The following is an 11,421-nucleotide window of genomic DNA, read 5'->3' on the forward strand; positions in this document are numbered from 1 at the left end:
ATGTGGGATGAACTGCTCCCAGAATCTGCGTTCCACATCTTTCACTCGAGCGAAGCGAGGTCCCTCCCCGGATGGGGCCGCCGGAGGCATCATTAGCAAGGACGATTAACAAAGCAGATCACAAGCAGGGCACACAATGGTTGAAGTAGTACCCGATGTTCCATTCCAAGTCCACCGGGAAGGCAGAAGAGAGTAAAGAAGTATGTACAGAACCCGCCCATGAAGAATGCAGAGACAGAAAAAAAGTCTAGAAGAACTAATGTGAACCGAAAAAACACCGACAAAATGCCACAGGAAAGAAACCACAACCATCATCATCGCTTTCTTCGCTCCGCTTAAGCGCTCTTAGCGGGCCACTCCGTCCTCCTCTTGGCAGTGACGTACAAGTTAAGCGGCCTGATAAGCTGGAACTCGGGATCATACTCAATCGCCTCAAACCCTTCTCTCGTGAACTTGTACCTGTACACCAGCTCCGACAACAAGATCTTGATCTCCAGCAGCGCAAAGTTGAAGCCAATGCACGACCTGGGGCCCGTGGCGAACGGCATGTAAGCGCCGCGGTGACGGCCCTTGACCTCCTCCGTCTCCCAGCGGTCGGGGTCGAAGCGGAAGGGATCGTGCCAGTGCTCCGGGTTGGTGTGGATGGCGTACAGCGCGGGGATCATGATCACGTTCTCGGGCAGGCGGAAGCCACCTGGCAAAACGACGTCCGTCTTGGTGGTGCGGCCGGGCTGGAACGAGGCGTTGTGCAAGCGCTGGGTTTCCTTGAGGAAGGCGTCGAGGAAGGGGAGCGAGTGAGCCAGGTCCGGGTCCCATTCCGTCTCGGCGTTGATGCCGTAGTCGATGAGTTCTTGGAGGAGACGCTCTTGCATCTTCGGGTAGGTGACGATGCAGTAGATGCACCACGACAGGAGAGAGGAGGTGGTGGTGTAGCCGGCGCCGGTGACGACGAGCATGTTGGACAGGACCAGGCCCTCGGGGAAGCGCTCGCCCTTTTCGTCGACGCCGTTGACGAGGTAGTCGGCCACGCACGAGGCCTTGGTGGCGGCCTCGTTGAGCGGGAGGTTCTCGATGCCGGACTTGGGGGCAGACTCGATGGTTTCGGCCAGTTGGCCGTACACGATCTTGCGCATCTCCCTGAGCTTGGCCGGGTCGCCGAAGGGCAGCTGCTGGTACCAGCCGCCGCGGGCCGTGACCTTCTTGTTGAGCGCCAGCAGCTTGACGATGTTGGTGACGAGCGAGTGCAACGGTGTGTCGACGGCGTCGAAGTGGTGGTAGTCGAAGCCCATGGCGAACTTGCCGACCGTTTGCGACGCCAGCTTGACCATGTACTGGTACACGTTCCAGGACTCGCCGCGGCTGTCGAGCTCGTCAAACACCTTGAAGGAGCCGCGCACGCACTCCTGCATGAGAGGGGTGTAGTGGCGGACGGCCTTGGGGCCCATGGCGGGCGGGAGGAACTTGTGGGCCAGACGCCAGTTCTCGGTCTCGGTGTCGCCGATGAAGATGGCCGAGTTGTCCTTGATGCCGAAGAGGGGGTGCTCCTCGTTGATCTTCTTGGTGAAGTAGGCCGACTCGGCGAGGGCGACGAGCGCCACGGACGGGTCGTCGGTCAGGTAGTTGGTCCGGCCCATGTTGGTGGTCTTGATGACGTGGCCGTACTTGCGGAACAGTCTGTAGTGGTTGCCCAAGTGGTCGGGGAAGATCTCGTAGTAGGAGCCGACGACGGGGAGACCCTCGGGGCCCTGGGGGTCGCGGACGGGGTTGCCATCGATTCTGCAGGCGACGGGGCTAGCGGCCTTGAGGACATCCTCAACGGTGTTGAGCACCTTCTCGTCATCGGCGTCGAAATGGAAGGTGATGCCTGTGGTTGTTAGTGTGAGTTCGTGAATTGTAACACGGGAAAGGGGTTTGTTGACACACCGGTAGGCACAGCAATATGGTGGGCAAGGCCAACAGCCCTCTTGAGCTCCTCAAGCTTCCACTTGGGATCGACAACGATGCCGCGGGCAGTTGATGGCTCGTCGCCAACGAGGAAGAATGCTTGTGATGCCATGATGATGATGATGATGTGTGATTCAGGTGTAGACAACACTTGAACTGTTAGATATGGATCATCAACAACAAGTCCAAACAAGATGTCGTCTGGTATTTGTGGTTTTATATATCAGATTACAACCCCTTGGCCAGCAAAACATGGTGGAGGGGGGTGATCGGGTCTCGGCATCTCGCTTTCCGCCTGTCTGTTGCACTCCGACTGGTCAAGTGGCACTTTTGGTAGCATTACGCAAAGCAGATTGACAAAGAACCATCCAAAATCTGGGTGCGGGTAGGGTCGTTCTTCGAAGAGTTCGTTGCTGTCGATCCCCGATCATTGTCCGGCCCCCCCTCGTATCAGTGCAGGGCCAATATCTCAGACTGGTGGAGTTTTGGGTCCCCGTCTTCGTCCGGTGTAAGTCCGGCAAAGGCGGAAGGCCTTGGAAGGAAAAGGGATGGAACACGGGCATGGACCGGCCAAGGTTGTAACTCGACCGAAGTTCGCGCGCCCGAGATGACCCACCCAAAAGTCGGGCAAGTGGCGGCAATCACCAATCGGATGCTGCAGAAAACCATCTGTCAAGCTTTCGGTCAAGGACGGAGACAAGACAAACCCCGGCTAGTCACCGCAAGGGCCAGGTACATACGACAGGGGTGCGATGAAACTCTGAGATATCCATCGAGTGGACCACTTTCTCTTCTCGTCAACGAATGCAGCACACGGTGACAGCCATGGCCCATCACGACATGGACCTTCCAAGTCAAGGATAGGGCGGAAGCGTGGAGAAACCGAGACGGTGACCGAGGAACAGAGTTCACCTCTACTCCATCCAGCATGTCCCTCTGTTCGGCACCCGGCTCCGCATAGCGGCGCGCCGGGAATATCTCGCCGACAAGGGCGAGAATATCAAAACTTCGGTTCCGACTTTGAGGTTCGTTCATTTGTATACAAGAACAAATATCCCCTTTTGGCCACCACACCGAAAGTTGTTCTTGCTTAGTTCAACTTCGATTGTTTGTCAGTTTGTTGATTCTTGGATTTATATCCACCCACTACACTCGTTACACTCTTTGTGTGTTTAACTCCTGTTTATCCCAAGGTTGCTGGGCCTCCTTGACTTTGCTGCATTTGTTCGAAAACAAGAAAAAGAAAGTATAATCATGGCCGCCACATTTACTCTGGACGACGTGCGCAAGCACAACAGCAAGGACGATGTTTGGATGGTTATTCACAACAAAGGTGAGTTGTTCTTTCCCTAATTTCGATAGTCAACCCTTTGCTGACTTCTTCAGTCTACGATGCCACAAAATACCTTGAGGACCATCCTGGTGGCTCCATCATTCTTCGTGAGGTCGCCGGTACGGATGCGACCGAGCAATTCGTTGAAATTGGACACTCTGTCGAGGCCACCGATATCCTAAAAGAGCTCTACGTTGGTGATTTGGCGGAAGAGGTATGTTTTGATCTCTTTGTTTACTTGCCCCTGAATCATCGCTCACCAAATATCGTCTACAGGAACATGCTGAAGAGCTCGAGATCTTCAGGCCAACATACGAAAAGGTCGCTATGGAGGCCGCTATCAAGGTCGAGAAGCCCACCGTCAACAAGTTTAAGAAGAATGTCAAGAAGACCATCGCCATGTCCTCCGTCATCGCCAGCGTCGGCGCCGTCGGTCTGGCCAAGGGCTGGTGGACAGGCCCCGAATGGGCTCTCGCCGCCGTCACTACCGCGCAGAAGCCCATCAACCAGCTCGCCGACTTCATCCGCTCCAAGTTCGCCCAAAACGGCGGTTCTTCCAAGCTCTTCTGGTGGGGCGTTGGCATCGCCACCGTCGTCGAGCTCTCCCTGACCACCGTCGTCACCACCTGGGTACTCTCCAAGTTCGAGGCCCAGAAGGAGTTCACCCACTTCCCCCGTAGCCGTCCCGCCAAGAAGGAGCGCAAGATGGCCGAGCTCAAGATCCCCACCAACTCCACCTCGGGTCCTGCCGTCAAGCCTCCCGTCAAGGTGATCGACCCTGCGGACTGGCGCAAGTTCAAGCTGGTGCGCAAGGTGTTGGTATCTCCCAACGTCTACCACCTCGTCTTCGCCCTCCCCCACCCCACCGACGTCCTCGGTCTTCCCACCGGCCAGCACATCGCCCTGCGCGCCCTCATCGACGGCAAGTCCGTCTCGCGCTCCTACACCCCCGTCTCCAACAACTCGGATCTCGGCCGCGTCGAGCTCCTCATCAAGGTCTACGACCAGGGTCTTATGACCAAGCACCTCGAGCGCATGGAGATTGGCGACCAGATCGACATCCGCGGACCCAAGGGCGCCATGCAGTACGTGCCCAACCAGTACGCCAAGGAAATCGGCATGATCGCCGGCGGCACCGGTATCACGCCCATGTACCAGCTCATCCGCGCCATCTGCGAGGACGAGAGCGACAAGACTAAGATCTCGCTGTTGTATGCCAACAACACCGAGGCGGATATCCTGTTGCGCGAGGAGCTCGATGGGTTCGTCAAGGCGTTCCCTGAGAAGTTGTCGGTGCAGTACGTCCTCGGCCAGGCGGACGAGAACTGGACTGGCCTTAGGGGCTTCGTGACTGCCGATATGATCAAGGATTTCTTGCCTGCGGCTGCGGATACCACCAAGATGTTGCTTTGCGGACCTCCTCCTATGGTGGCTGCTATGAGCAAGAACCTGGTTTCTCTTGGTTTCACGGCCCCTGGCACGCTGTCCAAGGCTACTGATCAGGTGTTCCTGTTCTAAGTCTGGGTAGTGCATGGCACATGGGAGCTATTTTTGGGTCTTCTCCGGTGGAACTGTTTTGGGGATGGTTAATGACTTGAAGTGGTGGTGGTCATCATTGCTGTTGTAATTGCATTTACAGGGTTTGCGTTCAAAGGTTTTTTTGGTAGCAAAAGGGGTCATATTAGGTGTGGATGGGATATCATTGTTTTTGGTTTAGAGGACATGGACGATTGATAGAAACTTTTCCTTTGTCACAGATATCAACACGATCGTTTACATCACTTTTGGTCTTTTGGTTGCTGTAACCGTGACTTCTTATCTTATTTAGATCTTCTAGGGGTTTTCGGGGTTGCTCTTGATGTCTACAAGCGCTGTGGATGTCGGGATCCAACGGTGTTCATCACGATCCAGTCCCTCTGCAAAGTAAAAAGATGCTGTCCCCGTCCACGTGTCTCAAAGAATCCTCTTCCCACCCGCGATGTTTTCGTGCGAATGATTTCCTTAACGCAAAAAGGTCTCCAACTGCCAAACGGTGATCATCACCACGATCTCTCCTCAAGGAAACGATCTCCGACTCGTCTCCACCTCCACTATGATCTTTTGTTGTTTCTAGAACAGATGACACCCACCAAGTTCCTTACTGACCATGTGCAGCAGAAAAAACGAAGTTCATGATGCCTCAAACCCTTTGCGATTCTGTCCACCGATCGAGTTTGATAAAAAGGTAGCATTCGGGAATAACACCATCAAGAACTACCGGCACTAAAAACTCCCATGTTTGGGACGAACGATGTCCGATGCTAGGGACGCTAACGTCGCCAAGTCCACTAACAACAACGTCCCGGACCGCTGTCCGCCTGAAACATCGAAAATATCGGGTGGGCATGGTCGATTCTTCGAAGAATCCCTTTCCCGGCCTGACTCCACAATTGAGGCATATGGAAATATGAAGAGACGAAGGCCTGTCCCTGCTCGCTGACTCCATCATCACCAACAAGTCTTCGGGGACCGTGCGGCATTTGATGGGTACATGATCACTGCATGGATGGAAAGTAATGGCCAATGTAAGTGCTACACCACATGGTTGACCGTTAGTTGACCATTGGCCGTTGGTAAAAGCCGAACTACCTACGAGCGGGATGCGACTTCATGTTAGCGGTGCCAGCGGTGTGTGAAGTGTAAAAGTGTCTGATTGCGAATGGCTTCTTCCGTTTCCAGTCCGCTTCCAGACTATTGGAAACTGGAGACTCTTCCGTCTGTCTGCACCCATTCACCGAATCCTGCGCGTCCGTACACCACAACATCCATTCACCTTATCTCCTTTACCTCGGATTTTGCCATCTTTCTCCATCCATCATCATCTCCATGCGGCGTCGAATTCCCCATCCCAAGATGGCAGCGAGTTTCATCCGTCCGGGCCATGCGCAAAAGAATAAGTGGGTCCATACCTCGGCTGATGACATCGACATGGTCCCCGTCCCCGGCGGCCTTCAGCTGATTTCTCATCCTCTCCTGTTCTCCACAGCACAGACCCGGGTATTCATCGCACCTTCAACAACTCTAGACCCTTTTGTTCCTATTCCCGGATATATTTTATTAGGACTGGAACTCCTGGAGTGGATGACAGGCTTGACAAGCCTGCCGTGCCCGCCCATCCGAAGGGTTGAAGAGTCTCGAAACGTGCTGACACAACGACGCCGTACTTTTCTCGTCCGAGCTTCGGCCGTGCCCGCCCCTTCCCCTTCTATCCCATCCCATCCCAGGCCATCCCATCATATCCTTGATATCGATCATCAATGGGATCTCCCTGATTATCCTCGCATTGCCAATGTAGTTTGTTAGCGTACCGGCCTCGCGGGCCCACGGAACTTCGCGCTGTTTTTTCGTAGATTGTTGTTTCGAAGCTTCCATGTCCACCACTCGGACGTCGTTCGCACGCACGGCTTGGTCGGTATGTGTTCGAGACATGCGGACACTCGTGACCACGATGCGTGCTATTCTCAGACTGGCGGATCATGGCAACTATGCCCAGATTCCGGACATCGGCCTGGGTTTATGTTGTATATATCTCCCGTGTTTTGACCTCGTTGAAGCGTTGTTAGCCTATTCCATATCACTCATCCCATCTGAACAACCATCCATCCATCCATCCATTGCATCTTTCACTGTTTACTTTCCCCCTTTCTCCCTTTACCACCTTACCTCTTAACATCTTTTAAACACACCCACACCGAATACCAGACTGAAAACACACAACATGGTCTGGTCAGCCCCCCACATCGGCTCCCGCCCCGTCGCCATCCTGGGCGGTGGTGTCCTCGGCCGTCGTATCGCCTGCAGCTTCGTCGCCGGCGGTTTCAATGTGCACATCCGTGATCCCTTCCCTCAGGCGCGTGAGGACGCTATCAAGTACATCGACGAGAACAAGGAGTTCTACACCTCCTTCTGCCCTAACGGCAAGCCCGCTCAGTATGGCACCTACACAGCCTCAGAAGACATCGAGACGACGGTAAAGGACGCGTGGCTCGTCATCGAGGCCGTGCCGGAGAAGATCGAGCTCAAGATTGATACCTTTGAGGAGCTAGACAAGTACGCGCCGAAGGATTGTATCCTGGGATCCAACTCGAGCAGTTTCAGGAGCGGGTTGATGCTTGACAAGGTCAGCGACGAGAGGAAAAAGTTGGTGTGCAATGTGCATTACACGATGCCGCCGATGGTCAGGACGGTGGAGTTGATGACGGATGGGTATACCCATCAGGAGATCTTCCCGTTCCTGAGCGACGTGCTTAGGCAGTGCGGCATGCTTCCGGCGACGGCGAGGAAGGAGTCTACTGGGTAAGTGTTTCCACGACCCCTATTCTTGGGGATGATCCACTTGGACCCCCGAGATATCACCTTCTTCGAACCATCACTGACAACTTGCCAGCTTCATCTTCAACCGCCTCTGGGCCGCCGTCAAGCGCGAGATCCTCACCATCCTCGCTGAAGGTGTCTCCGACGCCGCCGAGATCGACGCCCTCTGGGCGCACATGTTCCAGACGTCCGTCGTCCCCTGCCAGATGATGGACCAAGTCGGCCTTGACACCGTCGCCTTTATCGAGGACAACTACATTAACGAGCGCAAGCTCGACGGGTCTCTCACCGTTGACTGGCTCCGCAGCAACTACATCACCCAGGGCAAGCTCGGTCTCAAGACCCCCGAGCAGGGTGGTATCTACCCTCCCTCCACCGTCGCCGTCAACCCTCCTCTCAACCCCGCCGCCGCTGCCCAGGCTGCTGCTGGCACCGAGAAGCAGATGCCTCCCATCTTCTTCCTCGACGTCGGTCTCGGCTCCAACTCCCCCTCCTACCCCTCCCTCGCCGGTCTCACCACCAATGGCAAGATCCTCCGCCTCGACGAGCCCAACCAGCCGCCCAAGGCCCTCGTCACCGGCCTCCCCCTCCCCGACGGCATCGACGTCGACCCCTCTGCTAACCGTATGTACTGGACTAATATGGGCGCCGACGTTACCGCCAAGGACGGCAGCCTGATGTCCTCCACCCTCGACGGCTCCGACAAGAAGGTCCTCCTCGGCGATGGCGTCCTCACTACGCCCAAGCAGCTCGTCCTCATCAAGGATCAGCAAACCGGCACCGAGAAGCTCTACTTCTGCGACCGCGAGGGCTGCTCCGTGCACCGCTGCAACGTCGACGGCAGCGAGCACGAGGTTCTCGTACAGAACCCCGGCGGCGTGGGCGATTTATTGCACTGGTGCGTCGGCATCACCGTCGACCTCAAGGAGCGCAAGTTCTACTGGACGCAGAAGGGTCCTGCCAAGTCCAACCTCGGCCGCATCTTCCGCGCCAACATCGATTTCCTCCCTGGCGAGACTGCTTCCAACCGCTCCGATATCGAGGTCGTATTCGACAAGCTTCCTGAGCCGATCGATCTCGAGATTGAGGCCGAGACGGGGGTCCTGTACTGGACTGATCGCGGTGAGCACCCCCGCGGTTGCTCGTTGAACTGCGCCAGGGTGGAGGGCGAGAAGGAAGTCAGGATTTTGGCGAGACGGTTCCATGAGCCCATTGGTCTCAAGTTGGATCTTGCCAGGAAGCAGATCTTTGTCTGCGACTTGGGTGGTAGCATTTATGCGGTCGATGTGGAGACGGGCAAGAAGACGGTTGTGCATCGTGATGATGGGTCGTATACTGGTCTTGTTACTCTTCCTGCGGCTTAAGCGGGAGGGTCATCGATATCAGTTCCGTTATTGTTTGCATGGAGTGGTTGGGATAGACGGTGGATAGACGGTTGGGATAGCATCGTGGTCGGCGTCGGTCGGTCTTTTGACTTTTTGGGTTATGGGCATGGCATGTCTCTTTATACCGAAAGCATTTGTAATGCCCAGGTTAGCAATCGTTCTTGTGCTGTTTGTTCGTGTCGTGATTTGTTTGTTGGCGATTCCGGGATGCCAAGAACTCACAAGCCCTGAAAAAGCCAGGGATCAGCATGCTGAGCACGTGACCCAGATGGGTGCCCTGTACCTACAGGTACTTGACTTTTTTCTCAGCAGTAAACATTCCCTTGGTATCAACACCAAACCACCATCGCCAAGTCAACAAACCAGGCAAATTTTCCATTCCCCGCCCCCGGTTCAACCTTCAGGCGGCGCCTCCACGTCGGACTGGCGTGCCCATGCATTCGCCGCCTGGATAAAGCTATCGCGGTTCCTTTGCGCGTGGTCCCTTGCATTTCGAAAAAAACGTTGCTCCTTGAACGAATGCATCACGATCCCTCCTTATAGCAAATGCCTTGATATGAGTCATGTGGTATTCGGGCCGCCCTCGGTGCGGTATAATATAGTACGTATATAATAATGCGTATACTTACAGCTCGACCTATAATATTGATACGGCTACGCGGTGCGCGTACAGCTCGAGCGTAGCCGTGTTAATATTATAGGTCGAGCTGTAGGTATACGTATTGCTATATGCGCACCACGTCACGCCGCCGACCGTACCGGGAGGGCGGCCTGAATACCATATGACTTAGGTCAAGGCATTTGCTATGAGGAGCGATCGTGATACATTCGTTTAAGGAGCAACGTTTTTTCGAAATGCAAGGGACCACGCGCAAAGGAACCGGCCACGAGCTTCGCTACGAGCTTCACGTCGAGTATCAACCGGAGCCAGACCAGTTCGAAGCGAACCAGGGCATGGGTCTACATCTGCTAGCTGGCCCGGGACGAGATCGACGCGAAGCCGTTCTACAGACAGCTGTTTCCCGTGCTGAACTTGCTCCAGGCGTTGGTTTCGCTGCCGGTCATCTATTACCTGCTGGCGGTGGTGTACGCGCGACGGACGTCGAAGAGGAGTAAGCTGAATGTCAGGCAGCTGTTTAGTTTGGCGGATCGGACGTGGTTTACGGGGGCGTTGGAGGGACCGGCTCATGATGGAGGGAATAAGTTGGCGGTAGTGGCGGTTGGACTGATTCTTGTTGGTGAGTTTTGATATGCTGTGAGGTCGCTTACGTCAACATGACCCATAGCGAAACCGTCAGTCATGCCGACTCATCCTCCACCCTCCTCGTCCGCTGCACCGGCGTCACCACCCTCGGCTACTTCGAGCTAGGCAACCGGTACAATTCCGGCCAGCACGGCCCTCTCTTCTCAGCACGCAGCGACCCGTCCGACCTTTCGACCATAGACGGCTTCATCCGCGACACCAAAATGACGGAGGTAGGCGGCAGTTTATACCGGGACTATGACCTGATCAACGCGATTGACGAGGCCTCTCTGGGCAACGAATACTGCTATTCCGAAAAAGCGAAAGAGCAGCAGGTGCCCAAGAGTCCCGGACCTCTCCTCTTATCCCTCCACGCCCTCTTCGGCAATGGCTCCGTCTTCCATCTCGCGCAGGACCTCGCTCCCCTCGAGGCAACCAATTCCTCGTCTTCAGCCCCCGAAGAAACCCTCTACCAGCTCCTCTGCCAAGCCCGCCCCTTCCCCTTCCGCCGCACCAGCGAGGAAATGGCCCGACGATGCTCATACTACACCAAGTACTACGCCGGCACCCTGTGGACTAGCGAGAAACTGCACCATCTCCTGCTTCTTCTTATCCTGGGCGACTGGTTCGATATCGACTTTTCCGGTTACGACTCTGGGACCAGTTACCTCGAGATGGCCATGCACCTGGCTTCGCAGACCCTTATGGAGGCGGCAACGTATCCGGGTTATCACTTCGATGCCTTTCGAACTGACGAGGTGGATAGGATCTGGAGCTTGGAAGGTGAGGAGATGATTCGATTTATGGTTTCGGACACGGCCATGATCGTTCTGAGCGTGCTGGTGTGGCGCTGCAGGCCGTAGGGATCTTGGGGCTGGTCTGGTACATCTACCGGGCGCCGACGTGGACTACGACCCTTGACGCAATGGCCATCGCCCGGATCACTCACCAGATCAAAGACGATGGGTTGATCAAGGGGTTGGGGTCGAGACAGCCGACAAAAGGAGAGTGGGAGTGTTTGGCCGTGGTGAATGCGTTGGTCTCAAACCGGCAGAGATAGGCGAGCGGATAACGCGTATCGGGCACGTAATGTTTTGTATGATCGCTTGATACCCCTAATTAGCGTAGGTGGAGTACCGGTTATCCCACAGATTTGGATGTTG

General features: G+C 55.4%; 4 protein-coding genes across 4 annotated transcripts; 3 read left to right on the forward strand and 1 right to left on the reverse strand.

The window, feature by feature from the left end:
- Positions 1–140: 140 nt before the first annotated feature.
- On the reverse strand, positions 141–1,945 carry B0H65DRAFT_480815 (cytochrome P450). Its single transcript, XM_062827604.1, has one exon. It carries the CDS (start codon positions 1,632–1,634, stop codon positions 336–338), a length of 1,299 nt encoding a protein of 432 aa, XP_062677249.1. The 5' UTR covers positions 1,635–1,945; the 3' UTR covers positions 141–335.
- A 1,144-nt stretch (positions 1,946–3,089) lies between these two features.
- B0H65DRAFT_341425 (uncharacterized protein) lies at positions 3,090–4,882 on the forward strand. Its single transcript, XM_062823652.1, has 3 exons — positions 3,090–3,277; positions 3,331–3,491; positions 3,554–4,882. The coding sequence occupies exons 1-3, from the start codon at positions 3,199–3,201 to the stop codon at positions 4,793–4,795; spliced, it is 1,482 nt and encodes a 493-aa protein (XP_062677250.1). The 5' UTR covers positions 3,090–3,198; the 3' UTR covers positions 4,796–4,882.
- A 1,945-nt stretch (positions 4,883–6,827) lies between these two features.
- Positions 6,828–9,246, forward strand: B0H65DRAFT_341461 (uncharacterized protein). The gene is made up of 2 exons (XM_062823653.1): positions 6,828–7,612; positions 7,704–9,246. The coding sequence occupies exons 1-2, from the start codon at positions 7,035–7,037 to the stop codon at positions 8,992–8,994; spliced, it is 1,869 nt and encodes a 622-aa protein (XP_062677251.1). The 5' UTR covers positions 6,828–7,034; the 3' UTR covers positions 8,995–9,246.
- Positions 9,247–9,870: 624 nt separating this feature from the next.
- Positions 9,871–11,121, forward strand: B0H65DRAFT_543158 (uncharacterized protein; the record flags this gene model as incomplete). Its single annotated transcript, XM_062829215.1, has 2 exons — positions 9,871–10,127; positions 10,302–11,121. The coding sequence occupies 2 exons, from the start codon at positions 9,871–9,873 to the stop codon at positions 11,119–11,121; spliced, it is 1,077 nt and encodes a 358-aa protein (XP_062677252.1).
- Between the last annotated feature and the right edge of the window lie 300 nt (positions 11,122–11,421).

The sequence above is a fragment of the Neurospora tetraspora genome, assembly GCF_033439725.1.
Source record: "Neurospora tetraspora strain CBS 560.94 chromosome Unknown B0H65scaffold_9, whole genome shotgun sequence".
NCBI classification, from domain to species: domain Eukaryota; kingdom Fungi; phylum Ascomycota; class Sordariomycetes; order Sordariales; family Sordariaceae; genus Neurospora; species Neurospora tetraspora.

Excerpts from the sequence above, each read along its gene's own strand:
- B0H65DRAFT_341425 (XM_062823652.1), top strand. The coding sequence starts at position 3,199 with ATGGCCGCCACATTTACTCTGGACGACGTGCGCAAGCACAACAGCAAG. Across the intron at positions 3,278-3,330 it reads GATGGTTATTCACAACAAAG|TCTACGATGCCACAAAATAC; the intron begins GTGAGTTGTTCT and ends TGACTTCTTCAG. Across the intron at positions 3,492-3,553 it reads TTGGTGATTTGGCGGAAGAG|GAACATGCTGAAGAGCTCGA; the intron begins GTATGTTTTGAT and ends TATCGTCTACAG.
- B0H65DRAFT_480815 (XM_062827604.1), bottom strand. The coding sequence starts at position 1,634 with ATGGGCCGGACCAACTACCTGACCGACGACCCGTCCGTGGCGCTCGTC.
- B0H65DRAFT_341461 (XM_062823653.1), top strand. The coding sequence starts at position 7,035 with ATGGTCTGGTCAGCCCCCCACATCGGCTCCCGCCCCGTCGCCATCCTG. Across the intron at positions 7,613-7,703 it reads GCGAGGAAGGAGTCTACTGG|CTTCATCTTCAACCGCCTCT; the intron begins GTAAGTGTTTCC and ends ACAACTTGCCAG.